Source organism: Pieris napi, chromosome 24 (genome assembly GCF_905475465.1).
Source record: "Pieris napi chromosome 24, ilPieNapi1.2, whole genome shotgun sequence".
Taxonomy (NCBI): Eukaryota; Metazoa; Arthropoda; class Insecta; order Lepidoptera; family Pieridae; genus Pieris; species Pieris napi.
In genome coordinates, this window is record NC_062257.1 from 7,025,851 (window position 1) to 7,052,946 (window position 27,096).

A 27,096-nucleotide genomic window follows, 5' to 3' on the forward strand; every position below is an offset into this window, starting at 1 on the left:
TCTTTTTAGGTTTTTTTTTATTAATAATACCTTTTCTACTCCCCTGCCATTGTGTCCGGGGACTTTTTCTATATCTAAGCTTCACATCACACGTCTCGCGAAATACGTTCCGGCTACATCTGTAATATTTTTGTTTACATCTTCTCTTAACATAACATAACTTACATAATCTTTTCAGGTTTAGGCCTCAGATATTTCACGATAATTTGTTAATCAAATAGGCAATGGGTGATCAGCCTACTGTGCCTGACACACGCTGTGGACTTTTTGGGTCTAAGGCAAGCCGGTTTCCTCACGATGTTTTCCTTCACCGTTAGAGCGAATGTTAAATGCGCACATGGATGCACAGACGGGGATGGATAGGCCAGCACTGAGTCATAATGTAAATATTAATAATATTAAAACCATCAACTTTGCGCTCTGCTCTCTTGCTATGCCCACGTTCGCTGTAAGCTGAACGGCGACTGGATAAATATATCCCACAATAAAAAATTTTTGGCATTTACTTTTTACGACAAATGATGGCTAAATTTTGAAGTGATTTTAACCAATACAGCATTAATCCTTATCCAATTAATTACATTGTTGATTTAATATAGATCTATATGGCCCTTTACAGCATATGATTTAAATGAATATTTTCGAAGATATTACAAATTTAAAACATGCCCTATACTTTATGAATTTAGTATCAGCATTGCAACCGTGCAAAGCCGGGGGGAGGGGGGCGGCTCGCTAGTATGTAATAATTTCGCGTTCGCAAAGTTATACAAAATCCTTATACAAATACAAAGTAGCGAACATAAACAAGTTAAAAATCGTACGTGCAAACAGTGTTTGAGTTACGAATCAATACGACTATTGTGAACAAACTATTTTGCTATTGTGAGAAAATGTGTTTCAACTTCGATCCGGGGCCTCTAAATATTAGCTCGAATTATTGGGACTTTGTATAGAACTACTTGAAACTTATTTGCCGCTTGGGATTAAATTTATTGTTTACTAATCGGTATAGATTTCGCGTTCTCGGACTTTCTTTCTTATTTCTTTTGGAAATACATGTATATGTTACTGTAAAAGCTCGAACTGCAGTAAATCCTAAGATATTCCAGTAAAACCTAAGATCTACCAATTCCTAATGGTAAATGTCCCAAAAGGTTTGCGATTCGAACTCTTACCACCATTCCGTTGGTAAATCTTAGGATTTACATTAATGGCACCGTAAATGTTGAAAAACAAAACATGACTAGCTTATGTAAGTATTATGTTTGTATTTCGTTGTTAAATTCCAAATAGAGAACTACTGATTCAGTTAGATAGATAGAGATTGAGATATTCAGAGATGTACGTTATATGTTTTTTCAAAATAATTTAAATAAGTTGGTAGTAGTTTGGACTTATTACTATCATATGATACCTTTATAATACTACGTACCTGTTTTGTCTAATAGTTCATTAAAGTAAATAATTAAGAATTACTCATTGTTTTATTACTTAAACCAACATCTACCAGCTGACAGTGGTAAAACCTAGCATACTGAATTCGAATGGTAAAAGCTCGAAGAAATCTTCGTATTTTCAGAAATACTTACATTTACCAACTCGGTACGGTAAATCCTAAGACTTACACTTAAATATTAAGATTAACCGTAGTTCGAGCTTTTACAGGAACATAATATATATACATATATGCTTGAACACAACCCTACGTACACACCATCGCACGGCACAGCCGAATTAGGTATTACGTATTTAAAAGTATTAAATAATTTTTATTGATTTATTCTTTTGCAAATTGAACCTTTTTGTATATATTATGTATTCCATTTTCAGCTATATGTTTAGTATATTTTTTGTTCTATATAATTTATATTAGCTGTATGATTTTGAAATAAATAATAACTCAGAGTAATTCTAATAGCGACTTGTAAGCGCAGTCTTTGTTGACGATACAATATTATAATATACTAGCGGATCCAACAGACGATTTATTTATTTATTTATTTAGTTATTAAGCTTACGACATCACACACAGTACTAAATCTACTAATTATTTTACAAAATCTTACATCTAAAATGTGTGACAATAATTGTAAGCATAAGTTTCACAAAAAAATTCAATAGAAATTAAAAATTAAAAAATACAATTAAAACATATACGATAATACAAGAACACAATAACATAAAATAAAATTACAGAAATTTGTTGGCACTTAGAGCAGAAAAAAAAAGAAAAATCATCAGCAAAACAGCGAAAGACGTTGTCCTGTACATACAAATATCGTAACGTTAATCATTCTCGACTCCACTTCTCACTCCGCTGATTGCCTAAAACGGGTCAAGTGATGTATTAGATTAAGTTTTATGTATGTGTTAGAAATAGGTTTTTTCATGTAACTTAAATAAGTGTTACTATATTATACTGGGTGTCAGCAATAAAGGCTTAATAACATCGTAAATAAAAAAGATGTCGTACGTTCTGTGTGGCGAACCTGACAACATTGGAGGGTTGGAAAGGCTGTATGGACAGGCTGCTATAAAGTATTTAAATCATGTTTAAAGTGACAGTGAAACCTGAAGATTTGACTATTTACAGGTTTTTTATTACCAGCTTTGTTATACATCCTTAAAAGTTAAGGTGGTTTTCTTATATTTCTACATATCAATGTTATTTGTTATCTTAATTGAACAAAGTAATAGTGACCCTCAAATTTTCTATCTATATCATAATGACGCTTTCGTTTGTCTAAGGCCCTCAAGACCTCTATGCTAATATAATCCATTGAAATGTTACAATTAAAGCGATTTGCTACAAAATATGTCTTTACAATTTTTTTTACGATGGATAGTTTAGGAGATATAGCCAGAAACGTGTTTTCACCCCTTTTTCCAAGATGGCGGCGGGGGATAGGGGTGCCAACCATTAAAACTCTTAATTGAGCAAAGTTCTTGACAGGCCGTACGGTCGGTACGGTATATTTTGTGCTTGGACGAATGTAAAAATAAATATTCAGTAGACAACAAGTGGCTACTTTAATACAAAAACCTATACGTGTAGCTTCAAATTCGTTCGAGTTCTACCCTGTCTCAATCATTTTATTTTACTCAGTACAATTTCAATCCGATTGCAAGTTGGAATAAGACGAGAATGTTCTATTTAGTATTTCCCGCTGCTGCTTGTCAATGTCTGAACAGTCTTCCCATGGTAGGGTTACCACCAATAAATAGCCTTTTATTTCAGATACTTTATACAGACACTTTGTATTTCTATCTCCTTCTTTTAAGGTATCTTTGTGCTTTTCTGGCAAAGTACTCTTTCAAATTTCGCCATTCCTATCTGCACTGTGCCTGCTGTTTCTTTAATCTTAATAACGTTCTAAATTGTCTTCCTCTTTTGCGTTTATTTGGGCACCAGTTTAGTACTTTTTTGTTCCGCTTGACATATACTAATATTTTTTTTATTTAACCTCTATACACTATTGTATCAATAGGGTTTAAGTTCTCTAAAATTGTTTTAGAATCGCTAGTCTAGTGTGAGTTCTGACATATTAATAAAAATTATTGGAAATAAAATGGTCTAGATTCTTGGCTAATTTTGTCTACTTTTTTAAATATATACACAAAATTAAGTTATTCAATGTGAAGTTGGTCTCAAATCTTAAAACTAGTACTTAAAGAAACGTCTGAAACAAACGAAAAATCATTTTAAAATCGTTCTTTGAATTGACACAATGATGTCTCTAGAGAACTAAATACTGAAAATATAGCTATGTGTTAAAGTTAGCTAATAATTTGTGTACTATTTAAACATTTCGAGTATGTGTTTGCGTGTTGTTCCCACGAGAATGTAAGTGCGTGCTCCTATTTCACCATGCCTACTGCTGATAGAGGACAAGTCTTTGTTTTTAATTTGTGTTATAATTATTAATTACTTAAAATGTCACATGGGACATGGTGTAATGGTTGCAGCTCCTTACAAACATTTTGTAAAACAAAAAAAAACGGCGATTAAAAAGAGTGGCGGAGAGTTTATTGCCAGTTCTTCTCTCCCGTTCTACGCCCTTGATTTAAGAACTGGCAGTAAATGTAAAATTAGAAGCATTAATATGTACTGACGAGTCATAAGTGTAAATTATGTTACCTATATGATTAAAAGATTTTTTACTTTACTTTTACTTTTAAACAAAGAAAATACATAAGCATATAGATTCTTAGGAGCTAGCAACCCTAGTGGTTTTAAAATGATCAAACGTTCAACGAATAGAAAAAGAGTGGTTCATCCTTTGAGACACTGCAATAATGGATTTACAGGAATCTGTGGCGTTGAATAAGTAACACTTTTATTTTTGGAGTGAGATTGGTCACCGAGTACTTTATTTTATACTTTACATTTGTATAATTGCTGAATTATCTAATACACAGCAGGGATACCTCTTACAGGATATTAAAATTGTCGTTCCGTACTCATTCCCAAGGTCGAAAATCAGCAAAATTTTCCAAATTCCTTCTGAAAAAACCAACATCCCGTATTCTTCGCGATTTTAACGGAATAAACAGTACATCCAGTGAGCAGTGTTGGCCTAGTGGCTTCAGCGACTCTTATACCTGAGGTCGTAGGTTCGATTCGCGGCTGTGCACCAATGGACTTTCTTCCTATGAGCGCATTTAACATTTGCTCGAACGGTGAAGGAAAACATCGTGAGGAAACCGACATGTCCAGACCCAAAAAGTCGACGGCGTGTGTCAGGCACTGGAGGCTGACCACCTACTCGCCTATTAGATTTAAAAATGATCATGAAACAGATTCAGAAATCTGAGACCAAGACCTCAAGAGGTTGTAGCGCCACTGTTTTTTTTTTTATAAACAGTACTTCCACTACAGTAATCCAGAGCTGGATATATTCGGTAGTGGGCTGATCGGTTTTAAAGAAAGCTTTGTTAGGTGCCTATCTCGAACCTAATCCACTGTTTTGCTGGTATAAAATAAAAATATTGCATTTTTATTTTATTTTTTAAATGTATTTTTTAATATTTCTTTTATAACATTTATGTTTACCTAAATTGTCAACCATTTTAGATATATGAGTTTTTAACATATACCATAGATTTAGTACTATGTATGATGTGGTAAAATTTAATAAATAAATAAAAGATATGGCATAGAGGTCTTGAGGGCCTTAGACAAACGAAAGCTTCATTAAGATAGTGATAGAGACTTTGAGGGTCACTATTACTATGTTACTTAGACACATATCATGTTATAAGTCTATTTTGTATTGTTTTTTAAAAATCTTATCTTAACAGAAGGAATACAGCTAGTATCAAAATCGAAATGTAAGACCATGCTTAGGTATATATATACACGTAAATATATAATTTTATAAATGAAAGTAACTTTGACTTCGTCTGGGCCTAGGATTTCGGTAAGTATCTGTTTCATTGGTCAATCTAATAGGCAAGTAGGTGATCAGCCTCCTGTGCCTATTTCTTCACGCAAGGCGCAAGCAAGGCAAGCCGGTTTCTTCACGATGTTTTCCCTTACCGTCCGAGCGCGTTAAATGCGCACATAGACAGTCCATCGAACCTACGACCTCAGGGATGAGAGTCGCACGCTGAAGCCACAAAAACTGCACATTTGACTTCGTTTAGTCAGGGCCGTCTTAAACTAGGCTGGGGCCATTGGGCACACAAGAATTTGGGGCCCTTTTGGAAAGTAATAAAAAGCTAAGTATAATTTTAAAAAAATTACTAAGTATGACCATTTATAGGTCATCAAATACAGTATGATATTAGAATGCTGCTGGTTTTTTGGTTACGATTACGATAATGGTTTCTTTCGAGATTTCTGTTGTCTTCTATTATATCCTTATTATTTACTACAGTAGGAATAGGCGCAGTTATGGATATAATGGCGTAGTATATGACTTGTAAATACCATCTGATAAGATTACTGATTTGTGAAAAAAGTGTAATGTGCCCGACATAAATGTTTTGAGAATAAATGTGGGAGAGAAATTGTCGGTCCTCCGGGGCCCCCTGAGAATGGGGGCCCTGGGCACGGGCCCTGTGTGCCCTTATGGTGAAGACGGTATTGCGTTTAGTTAATGTAAAGTTATGGGTCAAACGGCATTTCCTTAACATTTTTCCAACCTACATTTTAAGAAGCAATTATTTTAAAACGTGGCACTACAAAACAAAGCTGGGGCTTTTCTGAAATAGTGCTTAACGAGCGCTCTCCGCACATATTATGTAGTCCAAGAGTGGATTGCGTAGACTAAGAGACTGCCAAAAGTACACAAAACTTAATTTATTCTTTATTCACACACACACATTCTGGCAATGTGTCCATGGGCGGCGGTATCACTTAACATCAGGTGAGCCTCCTGCCCGTTTGCCCCCTGTTGTATAAAAACGAGTCTATATCCGTTTTGAAGGTTGGATTGGCGAAAATTTTTAAGAGATTTGTTTTTATTTATAATGAGCAGTGTTCAAACGCTAAGGCCTAGTGGCTTTAGCGTGCGACTCTCATCCCTGAGGTCATAGGTTCGATCCCTGGCTGTGAACCAATGGACTTCCTTCTATGCGCATTTAACATTTGCTCGAACGGTGAAGCAAAACATCGTGAGGAGATCTAAGACTAAGACTTTTTGACACAAAAAGTAGATTGAAAAATGATCATGTAACAGATTCAGAAATCTGAGGCCAAGACCTAAGGAGGTTGTAGCGCCACTGATTTTTTTTATATAAGAAATACCTGCCTCAGTTGTTTTGATTACGTAAGTATAATATATGACAGTTAATGTGTTTCCAAAGCTGCTTTACTTTTAAAATTATTTAAGAGTGTTTCATTTGGTAACACTAATAAATATTTTTTTAACACTTAGACATTGTGTGTGAAATGAAAAGTAGAAATTTTAGTACACATAAATAATAGTTTAAAAAAACTAAAAAACACGCTTTTAAAGCACATCAAACTAAAAAGTGAAAAATAATTCCTAATTTAGGCTGTAAATGGTAATGAATGGCGCTCTGTGCCATATTTTTCGTCTATCGAGCAATCCACGCTTTTTCACAGTTATACCAGTCTTTTTTGTTCATTACCATTTTCAGCCTAAATTAGGAATTATTTTTCACTTTTTAGTTTGATGTGCTTTAAAAGCGTGTTTTTTAGTTTTTTTAAACTATTATTTCTTTTTTAGTTAAATTTTTATTTTTTCGGATTATTGCATTGTCATCGATCTTTGACAGGTGCGCAAAATTTGAATAAAATCTGTCCGTATAAAGTGGGTCAACATCGAGTCCGAAGGAGTCGGTTACATACATACATACATACATACATACATACATACATACATACATACATACATACATACATACATACATACATACATACATACATACATACATACAAAAAAATTTCAAAATTCAAATTCAAAATTCAAAAATCATTTATTCACGTAGGTAACACAATGTACACTTGTGATTCGTCATTAAAGATATAAATATTAATGCTTCTAATTTTACATTTACTGCCAGTTCTCAAATCAAGGGCGTAGAACGGAAGAGAAGAACTGGCAATAAACTCTCCGCCACTCTTTTTAATCGCCATGTTTTTTTTTTTTTTTACACAACGGTTGTAAGGAGCATATATACATACATATATACATATATACATACATACATACATATATAACAGGTGAAGCTAATATAAAGCGTGTAAAAAGGAACTAAAATCATTCAAAACTAAACAAAGTAACTATAATAAGGAATTCGAAACCACTCATAATTAATTCCCCTTACATTTATATTTTTAATTAATTCGAATCCAGGTTGATAAGATTCTTGTAGTCATCGTTAACCTCGATAAAGGATGGTTGTAATTAAAAAAATATGATTATTTGCGCTGACATCAAAAGAAATTTTAATTGGATAACACGGGAGATAACTTTTAGGTCAGGATAACACTGCAGTTCTAGTAATTATTACAATTGGTCTACAGGTTATGTTCCTTTGTTGAGGTCTGATAGGTAGGAAGGGTGATGAACTGTTCCCTCAACCTAAGAGGATCCTTGACCATTCTTAGCTCAGAAGTTGGCATTAGCGATCCGGAATGGTGCCTTTGCCCTTCTCGCAAGTGCGAACCTGGATTCTCCAAAGATCCACAGAACTCCGACATCACCATTGGTCGCAAAACGCCAACTGCACAAAGTCAATTAAAAATAGAAATTCCCCTTATATTGCTATAATGTTGTTTTAAATTAATTAAGCAAGGCAAATTAGTGCAGTGTGTGACTTTTCCAAGTTGTTGTGTTAATGGGATAATCAAATTTTCAAGATAATAACAAGCGTTCTGGTGCAGTGGCCGTTTTAAAACATCAACAATACGCTAAATGGATAAATACGCAAGTGAATCATAACATTAACATTACTTTGCATCTGATAGTTTTTTTGATTAATTATAATAATCATATGCATAGATTCAGTGAAATAGTGTCGAGTTTTTGTTCAACCTGGTGACGCGTTGTGCGTTTGTACTCCGCTATTGGACTGGAATATATACTATTATTTCGGCTAAATACTCGACTGCTCGCTCGGCTCAGTGTTACAGAGCGCTGCATAAATATCGTCGTATAGTTTCTGACGTGGTTCCAATCCAGGCACTTGTTTTTTTTTTTTTTTTTTTTTATTAAAAGTTGCTATGGCGCCTTCAAATTGTTGTGCTAGCTGTCATATTGAGCTACCAAAAAAGGATTTTTTATGCTGTCATATCTGCAAGTTAAAATACGACCTAGAATGTGCTAATGTCTCCCGCAAGCGCTTTGTTGAGATGGTCGCAAGACAAAAGGCGTCATTTAGATGTCCCGAATGCTCTAGGAAACCGGCTAATGTTAGCAATGCAAGGACGTCATTGCTGACTTGTGAAAATTCTGATGGAAGCCCACATAGTAGGAGCTCACAAGAAGCAAGTCCGGAGAGTGAACCTCCGTGCTCTAAAGTAACGCAGCGAATAAAACATGGACCCCCTTCACAACTTCCAGAACTAGAACCATATGTCACTGAAGATAAATTGCGAGATATCTTACAACAGGAGTTATCTTCAGTCCTCACTGTGACAATAAAGCGATTAGTGACATCGGAACTTAATAATCTCACTGAAAGGGTTGCTGGGTTCCAGGACACAATCTGCTTCCTGAGTCAACAATTTGAGGATATAAAGTCTTCTCTTGAGGAGAAGGACATCGCAATAGTGAATCTAAAAAAAGATAATGAGAGGTTAAAGTCTAATGTGGCTGACCTAACGAACCGGCTAACTTCTGTTGAACTACATGCCCGGGAGAATAATATATTGATTAATGGGATCCCTGAGAATAGGTCAGAAAATTTATTTGAAACTGTCCTTCGTATAGCCAAGACTGTGGACTGTCCCCTCACTCAAGTTGATATTCAGCACGTAACAAGGGTTGCTAAAATAACTAATAGCAGTGATAGGCCTCGGTCTGGGGTAGCCAAGTTATGTAGCCCGCGTACACGTGACTTTGTTCTGGCTGCTGTGAGCAAATTTAATAGGAAGAATCCACAAGATAAATTGAACTCTCATCATCTTGGTATCGGAGGAACTAAGAAACCTATTTATGTATCTGAACATCTAACATCAGTTAACAATGCTCTTTACGCGGCCACACGCTTGAAAGCAAAAGAGAAGCAGTATAAATTTGTATGGGTTCGCAACGGACGCGCTTTTACAAGAAAGAACGAAAACTGCCAAGCCTTGCTTATTAAGAATAACGAAACCTTAAATCTTTTAACATAGTATAGTACCTATATTAGATTATAAGCTTTTTGTTGTATCTTTAGCCTAGTAACGCACTGATTTTTTTTTTATGATGCTTGAAATTTATTATCAAAACGTACAAGGGTTGAGAACTAAAACGGCAAGCTTTCTCAAGTATTTGTCAACTTCTAATTATAAGATCATCGCTCTTACTGAAACTTGGCTGAAATCTGGTATTTCTAACATGGAATTATTTGACAATAGATATACTGTTTATCGTAGAGATCGTTCAAGTTCTACCAATACCAAATCGGATGGTGGAGGTGTCATATTGGGAGTCTCCAAAGAAATTTCTTCTTTCAGAGTTGAGGCATGGGAATCGGATGTGGAGGACTTATGGGTCACCTTACAAATAAATATTAATAAAATAATAAAGAAACTTTCGATATGTGTAGTATACCTGCCTCCCCCTGTAAAGATTGGGACTTTGACACATTTTTTAGACAGCGTTGACAGAGCTTTAAACTTAAGCGATGACGTCATTATTCTAGGTGACTTCAATCTAGGGTTCATTAATTGGAGATCGCTAAATAATGAAGTTTTTATGACACCTTATAATTATAACAATACACTTGGCTTTGCCTTTATTGATTTTATGTCTATGAATAGCCTAAAGCAATTTAATAGTATAGGTAATAGCGATGATCGTTTCTTAGATTTAGTATTAAGTAATATGTCTAGTATTAATGTATCAGCCCCCTCCGACTCGTTAAGTAAAATATACGCGAATCATCCTAGTTTATTGTTAAGTATTGAATATTCTAAAATATCTTTTTTGCGAACGAGAGGTAACACTAAACTAAATTTTTATAAAGCTGACTATGTGTCTATAATAGGGGATCTGAAAACCATTGATTGGAATGATAGCCTACGCGCTCATGATGATGTTAATGATATGGTATCTGAGTTCTACAAAATTCTTAACACCACTATAAGCAAATTTGTTCCTAAAACGACCATCAAGAAATCTAAGTATCCGGTGTGGTTCAGTTCTTCCTTAATAAAATTGCTTGCTGAAAAAGAAAAAACACGTAAGAGGTATCGAATATACAAGAATCCTCGAGACGAAATAGAGTATCGCATTATTAGAAAACGTTGTCACAAACTTTATGATGATTGCTACACTAAATATAAGCGAAATATTGAGGCAAGTATTCCTAATAATCCTAAATGTTTTTGGAGTTTTATTAAAAATAGGAAAGGTGGTCACTCTTCGCTTCCCTCTTGCATGAAAATGGACAATGTTACAGCCCAGTCATCACCTGATATTGCTAATCTTTTTGCATATCAATTTTCATCTGTATATACATGTGATGAATCACTTGTTGGCAGTTCCACTCCAGACGAAATTGGCAATGTTGATGGCCTAATGTCTCTTAGCTTCAGAGAAGATGAAATATCTAAGAAAATAAAAGGTCTTGATGCTAACAAAGGACCTGGACCAGACTCGATTCCTCCTATCTTTGTAAAACGATGCAGATTTGTGTTATCTTTGCCCCTAACTATTATTTATAATAGATCTCTTAAAGATGGTGTTTTTCCTGAAGTATGGAAAAGGTCTCGTGTTGTACCTGTGTATAAAAAGGGAGATATCACCGACGTAAAAAATTACCGTCCTATTTGTATTTTATCTTGTTTTTCCAAGCTCTTTGAGTCTGTCCTGTATCCCGTAATCTCAAAATGTTTAGACGGCTGTATCATTGATGAGCAACATGGTTTTAGAAAAGGCCGTTCAATTCAAACGAACCTCATGTCTTTTGTGACTGAAACATGTCAGGAATTAGATCGTGGGCGCCAGATTGATGCTATATATACTGACTTTAGCAATGCCTTTGACAAAGTCAGTCACGCGTTACTGATTCAGAAGCTTCGTCGTTATGGCATGGGAGAGAATTTGCTGAACTGGTTTAAGTCCTATCTTCGTAACAGGCCTCAGTCAGTAGTTGTTGGAGGCGCTGAGTCTACTCCCTATATTGCGCGATCTGGTGTTCCGCAAGGATCCGATTTGGGACCGTTGCTATTCTTACTATTTGTAAACGACGTTAGGAATCATATAAAGCACTGTAAAGCGTCTCTCTTCGCTGATGATTTAAAAATTTATAAAGTTATTAACACTGTCTGTGATGCTGCTCTAGTTCAAAGTGATCTTAATGGTATACAACATTTGTTCTTTTTAAATGGTATGATCCTCAATATAAATAAGTGCTTTCATATTAACCCTAGAAAGATAACGTGCGCCTCAGAGGCGCCCGCGAAATATATATTTCGCTGCCATTTTGTTACCGACGCGCATACAAGTTTGTGATTCCTCGCCAATTCAGTCCTTGGTCATCACTTCCAAAAGACGGCTGCATCTGTTCGGTAAGTACCACAGGTTTGCTGTTAGAGCGATGCGTTACGCTCGGGAGGCGCATGTTTATCTTTTGTGTAACTTTCGCCACTTTCATAGTGATTTTGTTTTTATAATTTTTTCCAATGTACCGTACATTTATTTAAGTTTAAAGGTAGGTTTTTTTTATTGGTGAATACTTATTGTAATTAATTGTTTTTAGGAGCGTTTTCGCATCATAGCGAGCAGAAGAGTGTTGGTAAAAAAGAGAAATTGTTTATTTATTGAATGAAGAAGATGAAGGCGCAGATGTCGGCAGTGACAGTGAGATCGAGGACCATGTAAGGGAAGACAATGTGCAAAGTGATACTGATGATGAGTACGTAGTTGAAGCTATGATTTATGAAAATTCGAATGATCCTTCATCGCAGAATGTCACTGAAAATACTGGACATGACCAACGCCGCCTAATGATGTGATTAGGGGCAAGAATAGGTATGTTTGGGCTACTGCTAAAGGACAAAATAACAGAAGAACGTCTGCGATCAGTATACTTCATTCCAATAGAGGGCCTAGTCGCATGTCTCGAAATATTTTTGAACCACTTCCATGCTTTGAGTTATTTATAACTGACGAGATTATTCAAGACAAAGTATTGAGAATACCCTCCCACAGACTAACCGAGAGATGTCTGAAGAAGCTGATGAGGAACCTCCAGCTAAAATTCGACGGTACTGTAGCTTATATACAAAAAAAAAAGAAGAGAATGTCCAAGATGAGTTGCACAAAATGTAAAAAGACAGTGTGCGGAGAACATAAAAAAGATGTTTTCAACAATTGTCTTTAGCCGTTGATTTTTCCAGTATTTTTTTTAAATTGAGATTGATTATATTATAATTAATTAATTAATAAGAAAAAACACTATAAAAGTTACCTACTTTTAAAAATTTCTACCTAAGTACAGAAGACTTAAAAATTTTGTTAAGGGTTTATAAATACCTACAAATTTTCATATTTTGAATAAAAATTTATGATAATACTTATGTATTTTATTTACTTATTAATAATTCAACAATTTACAGTAGTGAATGAAATAAAAATAATTGACATTCATTAAAAAAATCTGGTATTAAAACAGTGCGCCTCTCAGGCGCATGTTTATCTTTTCAGTACAAAAAAATAACGTTATCTTTCTAGGGTTAAATACACAAGAAAAAAAAACCACTTGTTACTGTGTATAAGCTTGACAGCGCGCCATTGCAGGAGGTTCAGGAGATTCGTGACTTGGGTGTTATTATTGACAAAAAATTAACGTTTACATCACAAGTCAATAAAGTAGTCACCACATCCACACGAATGCTTGGATTTCTTAAACGGAATGCGGATTGTTTTGGTTGTACGACTAAAACAATTTTGTACAACGCTCTGGTGCGCAGTCATGTAGAATTTGGCAGTATTATATGGAATCCACCATATGCGATCCATTCGCAACGCGTGGAAAGCATCCAAAGATCTTTTACGCGGCACCTAGCTTTCATAAGCAGAGGATTTTCACATAGGCACCCGTACCATCAGCAACTCAAAAAATTTAATATGATATCTCTGTACAATCGAAGAACTTTAGCCGGTGTTACCTTCTTGCATAAATTACTCAATAACTATATACAGAGCAGTTACCTCTTACAGGAAATCAAATTTGTCGTCCCTCACTCATTCCCTAGGTTTAAAATCAATAATATCTTTCAAATTCCTTTTGCCAAAACCAACCTAGGAGTTCAGGCACCTCTCGTTCGAATTCTTCGCGATTTCAACAAATTGAACACAGCGTATCCAGAGCTGGATATATTCGGTAGTGGGCTGATCGGTTTTAGAGAAAGCATTTGCAAGTGCCTTTCTCAAACCTAATTTCGCTGTTTTGATGATGATTTTTCTTTTTTTTTCTGCTCTAAGTGCCAACAAATTTCTGTAATTTTTATTTTATTTTATTGTGTGCTTTTACTATCGTATATGTTTTAATTGTAATTTTTATTTCTATTTAATTTTTTTTGTGTGAAACTTATGCTTACATTAATTGTCACACATTTTAGATGCGAGATTTTTTGTAAAATAATTAGTATTTTTAGTACTGTGTGTGATGTTATAAGCTTAAACTAAATAAATAAATAAATAAATAAATAAATATCGCGCCAAAATAGTGAAAAGCTTACCTTTTCTTCGTTTGATACTTCGGAACAGCTTTCGTCGTGATACCAAATTTGATGTACATCTTCCGTTTCTTCTTCGCCTGCCTCAATTTGCGGTTCGCTTCTTTTCTCTTCATTTTCTGATACCTCTCATATGCCTCGTCTTTAGATAATGTTCTGGGTGAGCCTTTTTTCGAATCGTCTGTGAGTGGAATGTTAAATTTAAAATTACACAAGTTATAGTTATTTTATTAGTAAATACTTGTTGTTTAATAAAATAAATTACCAGCACCAGTTAACAGAGTGCAGAGACTTATTTCGTTTTTGGAACGAAATTCCTTACGGCAGGCTTGGAGGAGAAAAAAATCTGATAGTAAAACCGTAAGAAAAAGTCCGTGAAATAAAACCGTTAAATGAGACGTGCGCAGGCGCGACAGTCGTATACAAGCGAGTATGTATTGCGCAATATTTTTTAGTCTGTGTTTCGTCGGCAAGGAGGACACGCGTGCACGCTTCCCAAAAATGGCAGAAAAAGATAATACGAAAGTTAAGGAAAGAGAGTTTATTGTTGTTTAGCCGTTGAAAAGGTGGTATTGCTTCCCTCATGTTTGTATTTTTTTTCTCAAGTCTTTTAAAAGATTTGCAAATTGTGTCAATTCTACATTAGCCGAAGGAACTTCGTTCCTACCTGGTGTCCCACGACACCACATCTTTTTTATATTTTATGTTAAGGACCAGCCTTGCGATTCTGTAACTCACTTTTCAAACTCTCACAGTGGTTTTCGCAGCGGACGAGTTACAGAATCGCAAGGCTGGTCGCCAAACTCCAAAAAAGTACATTGTTTCTTTCCATTTTTCGTCATTGTTTCTTGAAGTAGGGCGAATGGAAAAAATATATGGTGGAGTTGAGTAGTTTATGTATCCATTTTGTAAGATCGATACACGATTTAAATAACTACGCTTGATAGAAAAAAAATCCAAACATAGCCAATTTTTGACACTGAATTAATTTTATGACGAAAATGTATATAGAACATGATTTAGAAATTTACACGATATATTTAACCGCAAGCCAAGTAATCCATTTCAGAAAAAATTGTTAAAATTACATTAATTTAATGTTTTACATAACTAATTGTTATTACGGGCCTCAGTGCTCCAGCTCTCCACTGCGCACCGCAGTCCACCGAGACACTGACACAGCAATTCGTGCTGTTTACTAACAAATTACTAACCAAAACTATCCTTAAAGGCCGAGTCGTATTTCTTTTTGATTCTACTATTATACTTGAACTTTCTGTCTACTTCGTGCAACATGTTACAAAGGTGGATGATCGCATGGCTATCTTCTAGAATATTCCCGTAGAAGTATAACATCAAACTGACAGGTGCCACATTTGTCGTTAGATTTTTGTAATACCGCTTCTCAATAAAATTATACAATTCTAGCATTATCTGGTATCGGAATATTATTTCGTGTGTTAAGTAGCCAATTTCGTATTCTTTATTCTCTGTGTACAATGCTCGTAGGGTAGTAGTTCTTTATTTCTTTTATTCTGGAAAAAAAATGTTAACGAATATTAATTAAAGTTTCATTTACCGTCACCAACAATAGACCAGGGTGGATAATTTTTGACACCAAAAAAAATAAAAGTAGGATGAAAACCATTGGAAAAGGAGGGAATATTATAAAAATTAAAGGAAAAATAATTTACGGGCGATCTGAGGTCGGGAAGGGAAAGGGAAGTTTTTAATGTTTATCTCGATTTCCGGCAAAACTAAAAGTCCTATGGAAAAAAGTCTTAGGCAAAGTTGTAGATAATAAAAGATCTAAAACTTTTGTGTTTTCACTTTTTTCAAATAACCTCAAAATCTAAAAAAAAATTTCCACGAAATTTGGTGAAAACCTTTTTATGTCCTAAATACAAGAGATGTGTCCGGGTTTAAAAAAAAAAAACAACATTTTATTTTTCATGTTTATAAAGAATAAATAATAAAGCTTCAAAATCTGAAGGGTATGCGCAAAGCATTTCACCAAGTAAAAAGTGCGCCAGATAATGGCCGAGACCCGAAATGCCATTATTCGGAAACGGGTTGATGATGCATTATGTTATAGCTTAGCACCAATGGTATCCTGAATGTGTTGATTACCAAGAACACGCATATCGTAAAACGTTGGTATGCTGTCCATGTTTGGATTCTTTTTGTTTTGTTCACTAACCAATAACATAGCAATATAGCAAGACCGAATTATCGACTCTAAAACTACATATAATAAAACTATAAATAAATGTGAGAAAAAAAATTAAAAAAAAAAAAAAAAAATCAGAAATAGCACTGCCAGCACTAAAACTTGTTTGTGACAAAGCGACTTCTAAGCCTTAACAGAACAAATCTCAAAATAATGATAGAGACAATTACCGGTAACAGTCTCTTTAATAACTTAAGAAGCTGTTTCAGCGTAGAAGAATTAGTCACCCACGTTGTCCTGGAATGCTGTGGCTTCCCAACGAATAGAAAGCCTCGGAGCATTGAGGGCGCTGCGTGAAGCCTGCGAAGTGCCCAGGAGACTTCTCAGCTTCTGGAAGGAGCTAGGCTGGCGTAATAAGGCAGGACCTAACGCATAACAGACCAAATTGGCGGGCGTGTTGAGGAAAATGAGTCTACACTACACACATATGTACATAATTAGTGATTGGAATATTTTGTTAGCGCCTTAAGTGTCGTTAAACTAAAGAACTGTGCAACCTGTATGATCAATGTTATCAGAGAGATAATTGTACACAAATTTGCCTCATAGGACCTTCATATCTCTTGTATATAAAGTAATTGTTAATACATTGATTTCTCTTAATATAAGGTTGTCGATAGGGATACAAAATATTATTACTACTACTAGGAAATATCAACTGGTTGCTAATCTAGTTATATATACGTATATGTTTGGTTTAATTTTTTTTTAAGAAATCAACTTTGACGTACCTCACATACTATTTTATTGTATGTTAATTACTTATTTTATAAAGAATAATGTAAAATCTATAGTTGCAATATTTGTGAATATGTGACCACCATGTATCTAATAATAATATAGTTCTCTTCTGCATTGTTTTTTTGTAACACCATGCGCCTATTTTATTTAAGTATAGTGTTTTTTTTGTTCTAGGTCTTTACATATAATTATAAAATATTGTAAAACCTATTTAAAAAGAGTAAGTATGGAGTTGCTTGACTATTCTTCTCCATGAGAATCTCTTTTGGAAGGCAAATAGTTACTTTTTTTAATAATTTTAACTTGTAACTTTGACTTTCGAAAGTCTTATTAATAGGCCTAATTGAAATAAATGATTTGTCTTTGACTTCATTATTTACTTTTAATGAAATATAGAACATACTTCGACGTGTCTCAATGACCACTCAAATACATTCGTAACATCGTTTCCATTAGAATAAATTCGTGTAATAGGAATCAGATAATAATAGTTTAATATGACACATTTGACAAGACAGATTAATGGAGAACAGCTAGTTAAAGTTAGTAAAGGTAATGTATAAGGGAAATCTGTAGGCGACGCCAACATCGTGCAATTCATAAAGTGCAACAGGCTCGAGTGGCTGGGACATGTGCACCGAATGGCGAACGACAGAACCCCAAGGTCCTTACTGCACTCACAACCCGGTGGCAAAAGAAAACCCGGTAGACCGAGGCTGCGTTGGTGGGATGGAGTTGTCAAGGACCTCGAAACAATAGGGGTTCGCAATTGGACGCGGGAAGCACTAGATAGATTGCGATGGCGAAGTGTAATTGAGGATGCTAACGCTCACAAGGGGCTGTAGAGTCTGGCTAACGAAAGTAGACACTAGATTTTTTTGCAAACTTTTTATATCACAACACTAAAGTTAGTAAGGTCAAAATGTCTTGATATTTTTTTATTTTAAATAAGTACATATTAGTTTTAGTTACTTTATATAATGTAATTGTTCATTTACAGATAGTCTTGAGATTACTAGCCAACGGTTATGAATTTAAGAAAAACAAAAATTAACGTTCATTATTAATTGAACGATATGATATAGCTGCATGGAGACATCGCTTTTTGCGTACCATTGCATCGAAACGTGCAGAAGGCAAGCCAATAATCTACTTAGATGAAACTTATGTCTATAAAACCTATAAGCCTAAAAATTGCAAGCATCCACTAGTAAAATAAAAATGAATGTCAAAGTATCAAAGTGAGTTGTTCCAACTTTCCTTTTTACTTTAGGGCTGCCATGCTGATATTTTTTAAATTTGCCGCGCTTTTTCAGTATCAACATTCAGTAGCCAGACTCTATCATTGATGATAAGGGGAGTCTGTAAAGTGTGAAAAAATATACAAAGCTTTGCAATAATCAATGATGGCAACCCCAACACTTAATACACAACAAGGAAGTTAAATATACTTGTAATACTTGCGTGGAAGTGAGTTTTCTAAAGTTACAAGAGCGACTTGACTTGAGCAAATACTTCACAAGCTCTTCGGTGTACAAAGATCAAAACAGTATAGCAAACTGTTAATGTGATTTATGGATTCAGAATAGAGTGAGGTAGTAAGGAGGTACGTGATACGTTCAAAAGTCGAAGTCGAATTTTGGGCATCTGGTTTCACATAGTAGAACGGGCGCAGCAAAACTGCCTTTAAAAACGCAACGAAGGGGAATTAGCAAGTGTAACAACAGTGAAATAGAAATGATTGTAGATCTTAAAATTCTCTATAAAAATGGTCCCTATGATTATTTCTTTAAGACTCACTATTTCCCAGATATTGCGCTTGTAAGAATCATGTTCTACATGATTCTACATGATGTTCTACATGTGTGATGATGTTCTACATGGGACTGATGGGGACTTTTGACACTTTATTCCTTGTGGTAAACCTAAGGTTCTTTATTTAAATTGTCTAAAATGACCGGGCTATGAAGAAACAATGAGAAGATTATGTTTTACGTTTTAATTTTTACAGAAAACTTATTTTTTTAATTTGGTTTGCACGCTTTTTGAGAGCCAGTCAGCCAGTTGATTGTAATCGATCTCTTTGGTCGCAAAACTAAAAATATAATTCGAAATTCAAATGACGTTAGAAAAATATTTAGTCTGTGGAGAGAAACCCACAATTGATGTAATTTTATAATCAGCATTCCCAAGTTACCAACATGATGTGAAAATTTAATTACACCATTATGAGAATTCTACATTATTCCTAATGAATAATTTTCTTTTAAAAGTAAAATACCACACTCCATATACACTGGGGGGGTGGCTCTTGCCGAACGATGTCAAGACAGTATCGCCCAAGACTTCCATGTCCAGACAACACAAGACGAAAGGGAAGGGAAGAAATTTTATTTATTTATTTAACAAAATAGGCTACCGTAACGGATTACTCCAATGGGGTAACTATATACATTTATATAACATACAAAATGTTTAAATGTGTATTCCGTTTTGGCTATTGTGTACAGTGTAATTGTTTGAATATTGTTTTATAAGTAGCTGTAGGAATACCGTTGATCAAATAAATAAATAAATAAAACAATACAACAGAGTAGATTAAAATATTTACAAAAATACTAATTATTTATTACAGTATATTAACTTTCTTTCTATGAGCGCATTTAACATTCGCTCGAACGGTGAAGGAAAACATCGTGAGGAAATCGATATGTCTTAGACCCAAAAAGTCGACGGCGTGTGTCAGGCGCTGATCACCTACTTACCTATTAGATTTAAAAATGATCATGAAACAGATTCAGACATCTGAGGCCCAGACCTAAAGCGGTTGTGGCGCCACTGATTATTTTTTTATTCATTTATAGGAACGTCGGATGTTCGTTAATTATTTTCATACATTGTGTCATGTGTCAAACTTGTGCCTTCTGCACAGCTTCTAAGCGGAAAAATCGCCTCTACCATTCTAAGTTCCAGCTCAGCTATTGAATCAGCCAAGTCTTCATACCATTTTTACACGCTTTATATTAGCTTCACCTGTATGTATATGTATGTATGTAACCGACTCCTTCGGACTCGATTTTGACCCACATTTTTAATGGACAGATTTAATTCAAACTTTGCGCACCTGTCAAAGATCGATGACAATGCAATAATCCGAAAAAAAAAATTAAAAAAATTAAACTAAAAAAAATTATTATATAAATAAATAATAATTCAGCCCTCCATTTGGTAATTGTATACGGAAGTAAGAACCTCAAACTCCCAGAGTGTGACTATAGCCTACCCTAAGGGCAAACAAATTAAAAAAAATACAGGAAACCAAGTAACCCTCTAAAATAATTTTAAAAAACTTAGGAAAAATAAAATAATACCTCTTTAGCTGCCAATTTTAAAATAGGTTAATTTAAATAGAGTTGGTCTCAGTATAATTTGGTCTATTGAAGTTTAGATTGAAGCGCGAATAAAGTTCTCGGTAACCATTCCAAACTCAAACCTTGAAGTTCAAAGTTAATTTGAATAATGTACGCTTTGAATTTGACACGATTTTTTTCCAGGACACAGAATCCAGAACCTTACCAAAGCGTGATTAAAGCGGTAAGCCATTATTGTAATAATTTCAGCTTTTATTACAAGCTACAAAATATGTCGTAAGTGCCACCGCAATGCGTATCGTGGTAATAATGTATGAAGAATTACATCCATATTGATAAGGTTTTATTTAAATGGTGGCCGACTTTTTCATGCCAAATCTACACTAAAAAGTGTTGGTTTATGAAAAATGTTTATAATTTGTCTTCGATTCACGCAAACATAATATAGAAGTTACATAAATTCCTTCCTTAATAAAATATTTGCAAGAAATAAGAAAATATATCCATGGAAAAAGATTACAAGCGTTATCTAATTTTTTTCACAAAAGGCGGGATGAGAAATTATTAATGAACACATACAGAAATCTAAAGCTAAGACGAAGCGAATGTACTCGTATTTTAAAAAATATACAGTATTTACAATATTCTTAACCTACATAGTAATAATAATAATTAATCATTAATAGATTTAAAAAAAAAGGTGCGTGTACGTAAGTACGCGCGTAAGAAGTTATACTTCTTTGGCATTATTAAAAATTGTTTTTGATGGCATGCAAATGAGTTATTATATTCAATAAAGTTCAGTTTACATTTGAAAAATTAAATAAATAAATATTTATTATTATTCTCTTACATTAAGTGTAACATAAACTCTATTATAATTCGAATGTTGTTTTTAAATTATGTCCAATGCCGTAGCATCTTCCGTGGGCAACTTCATTCTGTTAATTTTGTGTCACGGTGCGCGCGCATCGTAAAATTTCACTCTCATCAATTTTTCATAACGCGCCTAAAGAAGTATAACTTCAAAAAGTTTCGTCTCTGTGGCCTTTATTGACATTCTCGCTGTATTTCGATACTTATTTGTTGAGCGAGGAAAGCACCAGCTCTGGGGTCACCGGTACTATCAGGCGCAAACTTAAATCTTTAATTAGCTATGCACTTGAACCCCACGGCCCAAGAGTCTCTACTCCAATGGGAACAAAATCAAAGTTGGAGGTAAGACTAGAATAAATCTAGATTTTTGTGTCTATTTTGTTAAATGCGCTCAACTGTGTACTGGTTCGTTTTGAAATATTTTAAAAGTATTTTTACCGAAACACGCTTTAGGCGACAGAACATGCTTTTCACTCTGGCAGCATTTTATTTTTAAAAGTTAATAGGGACTAGCGTTACATCAATTTTGTCACAATTATATTTTTGTAAAGTTTTATCTAAACTAATATTATAAAGAGGAAAGGTTTGATTTTTTGTTTGTTTGAAATGAATAGGCTCCGAAACTACTGGACCGATTTCAAAAATTCTTACACCGTTGGCAAGCTACACTTTTCCCGAGTGACATAGGCTATGTTCATTTTCAAAAAAAATTAGGGATGCTTACTACAACTTGAATAATCTAACCCAAGGTGTAAAAAAATAAACAAAAAACTTCCTTCAATCGTGTGCGCTGCGAAAACTATTAATGATAGAACAAAATGATGTAGTAAAATTTTTTAGGACACTATCTATAAAAATTGTCGCGACATCATGTCTCAATTTTTTTATAGTTACGTCACAATAAGCGTCCTTTTATTATTATTTTTTTATTAAAATACCACCGCTAGAAAAGGCTCTTTATTCGTACCTAGGTATTGATCCTTATCAAAATAATTACCAACGTTTCACATAAGCTACAATTTAATGGCATAACCACCAAAAAGCATGGTGGATTGGTGTTCTCCTGCCTTTTCTCTTGAATAGTTTACTACTATGTAATATAACAAAAATCTTAGCCACAGCAACGCTTGGCCGAGTCTACTAGTGAATAATAATTACAAAACAATGCATCTGAGTTTCAGAATTCCGATCCCCATAAAATTGGTCAAAACACAAACAGCAAAAAATGTAAATATTATTCAGAGATATCATATATATGTAAATAAGCCATATGACAGATGTAAGTCAGTGACGAGGGTCATTTTGAATAAGTAATTAATGTATGTACAAATGCAAAAACCTCCGGAACCCGGTTGACGAAGCATATCTTGGAGATTAGCAAATGACTTCATTCCAATATACCACGGGATTGAACATATAGAATCACCGCCACCCTTCGACCTACATCAAAATTAATTGATTGGTTATAATAATAAAATAAATCAGTAGCGCTACCTTTTTAGGTCTTGGCGTCAGATTTCTGTATCTATTTTATGATTATTTGTCAATCTAATAGGCAGGTGATCAGCCTCCAGTGCCTGACACGCGCCGTCGACTTTTTGAAGTTATACTTCTATAGGCGCGTTATGAAAAATTGATGAGAGTGAAATTTTACGATGCGCGCGCACCGTTACATAAAATTAACAGAATGAAGTTAGTTCTAGGTGGCATGTAAATCGATAGTAACTATGTTCAAGTTGTATATTCTAGCATTTTTATATTTAAAACACGCGTTTCGTAACAGTACAATTAAACAGTGTTAGTAAATAAATAATATTTTGGTATTTTTATTAAATCAATTTCATATACGATGGTGATAGTATTTACTAATAATAATTTTATTGATTAATTTTAATATTTATCGTTAATCACTACTGCATTTTAGTTATATTTTTTCCATACGCCAAAGAAGTATAACTTCTAACGCGTGTACACACACTCTTTTTTAGGTCTAAGGCAAGCCGATTTCTTAGTGATGTTTTCCTTCACCGTTCGAGCGAATGTAAAATGCGCACATAGACAGTCCGATGCACAGCCGGGGATCGAACCTATGACCTCAGGGATAAGAGTCCCACGCTGAATCCAACACTGCTCACATTTACAGCACATTTATAGATATTACTTTTTTTTTATAACTGGGGGTAAACGGGCTTGCTGATGTGACTGGTCGTCGACAATTCTATTGCTGACTGATTAAAACTAATAATATAACCACGGCTCATTGGTCTAGTGGTTAGTACCCCTGACTGCGAATCCATGTGACCCGGGTTCGATCCCCGGCTGAGACAAACATCGATGTGATGAGCATTTGGTGTTGTGCTTAGGTCTTGGGTGTTTAAAAACGTATTTATATGTCTATCTATCTATAATATGTATGTATATCCGTTGCCTAGTACCCATAACACAAGCTTCACCAGCTTAGCATGGGACTAGGTCGTCGTCATAAATAAATAAAATGTGTAGCAAGCGATGGATTGGTTTATTAAAATACATTTGTTAAAGTGGCGTTTATTTATTAAACATTCTTTAACAGAAATAAATTATTTGTTCAGTTCTTGAAGTGTAATTCCGGGGCGTACTTGTAAACGCACGTTGTTATTTCATTTCCCAACTGACATTTTGAAACCTCGTGATGATTTATCTGCAAATTTAAATATGATTTTCACCATTTATTTTATTTATGATTTTTTATTCAAAGTGGCGTTTGTGATGAGGATGAGCTTTTATAAGCTTATGCTAAACAAATGTGGAACAGTCTGCTCCTCAGCATAATGCTGAGCCAGGGACAATTAAAAGTCAAAAGTCAAAAATCTGTGAAATTCAAAAAAGTACTAATCAAAACAAATCTTCTAATTTTACATTTACGGCCAGTTCTCAAATCAAGCGCGTAGAATGGAAGAGAAGAACTGGCAATAAACTCTCCGCCACTCTTTTTTTATCGCCAAGTTTTTTGTTTTACATAACGTTTGTAAGGAGTTGCAACCATTACACCATGTTCCACATGACATCTTAAGTAATAAATAATTATAAAATAAATTAAAACAAAATATTGCCGTGGGGTTCAAAATACACTGCCACAGGGACCAATCATTGTTTAAATTTTCTTTTTATTGATTTTTATAACTACTATGTAGGGTAAGAAAATTTATAAATTCAGTTTATTTGATTGTTATGTTAAGGTTTTAGTAAAGAAATTAAAACTAATAATTATACCTCATTTTCACAATTTTCACCAACACTCTTCATATGCTCCAATTTCTTTGTGTTCGTTAAAAGAAGCGGCGAAATAATCATTATGAAGCCTTTCTTAGAAAATTTGTTGTCTTGAACAATATTGATCTAAAAGAAATGTAGATATTTTAGTTGAAGATTCTCTTTCATGAAAGATAAGTGTTACGATCAGTTATTGCAAGTTCATTCATGAAAGGTTAGGTTAGCAATTAATTTTTTTGCTCTAGTAGGTAAGTAAATAAATAAAGTAAGACGTCCGTCGTTCCACAACTGAGCGTTTTCTAAGGCAGTTTTTAGCTGCCCACTGAAGACTTTCCAAACCAAGGTGCCTTCAAGAAAAGAGCGTACCAATTCTTGAAAGGCCGGCAACGCACTTGCGAGCCTTCTGTAGTACCATAGGCGGAGGTATCACTTAACATACAAAAAAAGTATACAGCGTTATTTACAAACCAGTTGTGTGGTCAGGTTGTCTTGAAACATAAGCCTGAATTTCAGCATTCTGTTCTTTTAAATTAAAAAAAAAAGTGGCACTACAACGTTTTTTAGGTACGGGCCTCAGATTTCTGTATCTGTTTCATGAACATTTGCAGTAGGTGATCAGTCTACTGTGCCTGACACACGCCGTCGACTTTTTGGGTCTAAGGCAAGCCGGTTTCCTTACGATGTTTTCGTGATGTCGAGCGAATGTGAAATGCGCACATAGAAAGTAAGTTCATTGGGAAAGCCGGAGCTCGAATCTACAACCTCAGGGATGACAATCCGAAGCCACTAGGGTAACAATGTTCTTCTAAATTACCTTTTCCAATAAACAAGTAACAATACAAGAAGATTTTTCTGGAAATGGCGGCTCATTTCTTAAATATTCCAAGTCAGCCTCCGTAGCGTTCACATTTCTCATACATTGTCTCGCTTTTGCCGCCAACGCTTTATGAATTACACTTTTTAAGTGGCTCTCTGGAAAAAGCGTTATGTAGGGAAATTTACTAGGTTTTATTAAACACTCGTGTGGGTTTTGGAATGAATTAAAACAATGTTACGAAAACGTACGTACAAAGTCGCACACGTAATTAATAAATAATAAATATAGTTTTAGAAAACTATAAAACACGCTTTTAAAGCACATCAAACTAAAAAGTTATTTTCCACTTTTTAGTCCTAGCAGCAATACGTGTTATTTCAATTTAATCGTATTGCTTTGTGGACTTAAAAAAAAAATTCATTGTTTTTTCGAAATAAACCTATGTAATTATTATATTGTCGCTGATTCTTTATAAGTGTTGAATTAAATCTGTCCGTTTAAAGTGGGTCAAAATCGAGTCCGAAGGAGTCGGTTACATACATACATACATACATACAGGTGAAGCTAATATAAAGCGTGTAAAAAATAGCCTTTATCCGAGTACTACACTACACTGAGTTAATTTTCCAATCCTGCCCCTTTATCCCTTTTATTTCATATTCCCAAGTTTCTGGTGCGCCCACCACCACTCTCTTCTTCCCACTGGGCCATTCCTGGTGAGGGTATTCTTGACCCATCTGCCATCACAATTGCGGGCAATGTGACTGGCCCATATACCGCACACATACGATTTATTAATTGATTTTAAAAAAGTTCTTTAATTACTACTGCGTGGCTTTTTGTGTTACACAGGGTTCGAATCTTGGTGAAATTATATTTAATTCAATTACGTATTACAAAGCTCCTGTGCAAGATTAGAAACAATATTAATAATGGAAAGCTCACCACAACTTTTCATAATAATTTTATACTAATAATAGTATCTAGGTTTATAGTTTAACTCTAAATAAAAAATTGCAACTTGATTGTTATTTATTTTTTAAATATCAATTTGTTTTATTTTATAAGAACCCATAATAATGTATTTGACAGGGTATATAGATTTAGACAGAGGCATACGATACCGACAGGAAATACTTAATTCATACACAAGTTGAAACTTTTATCATAGCAACATACATACAAGCAACATATAATACAAAACTTACCTTGTTCAGCAAACACGGTTAATATATTCAAAAACAAAAGCAGGTGAATTTTATTAATACGAAACATGTTGTACGTTGGAAGATAATCGAAATAATGACACACGTTGATATAATCTTTGATACAATCAAAATGATATTTTAATTTGTGATTACAAGGTTAGTTTTGTAATTTTATTGTATGGTCACGAATGGGTTACTGTCCTTTATTATAAATTACTTTTAAGCATTGCTACTAT

At 34.4% G+C, this 27,096-nt stretch overlaps 1 protein-coding gene and 1 long non-coding RNA gene across 2 annotated transcripts; one reads left to right on the plus strand and one right to left on the minus strand.

Moving 5' to 3' along the window:
* Nucleotides 1-12,060: 12,060 nt before the first annotated feature.
* Nucleotides 12,061-12,507, plus strand: LOC125061916. Its single transcript, XR_007119105.1, has 2 exons — nt 12,061-12,193; nt 12,385-12,507. It is a non-coding gene; the product is annotated as an uncharacterized LOC125061916 (long non-coding RNA).
* An 11,663-nt stretch (nt 12,508-24,170) lies between these two features.
* LOC125061920 lies at nt 24,171-26,936 on the minus strand. The gene is made up of 4 exons (XM_047667560.1): nt 26,861-26,936; nt 25,650-25,807; nt 24,836-24,961; nt 24,171-24,263 (listed from the first exon to the last, which is right to left on the minus strand). Exons 1-4 carry the CDS (start codon nt 26,925-26,927, stop codon nt 24,171-24,173), a joined length of 444 nt encoding a protein of 147 aa, XP_047523516.1. The 5' UTR covers nt 26,928-26,936.
* Between the last annotated feature and the right edge of the window lie 160 nt (nt 26,937-27,096).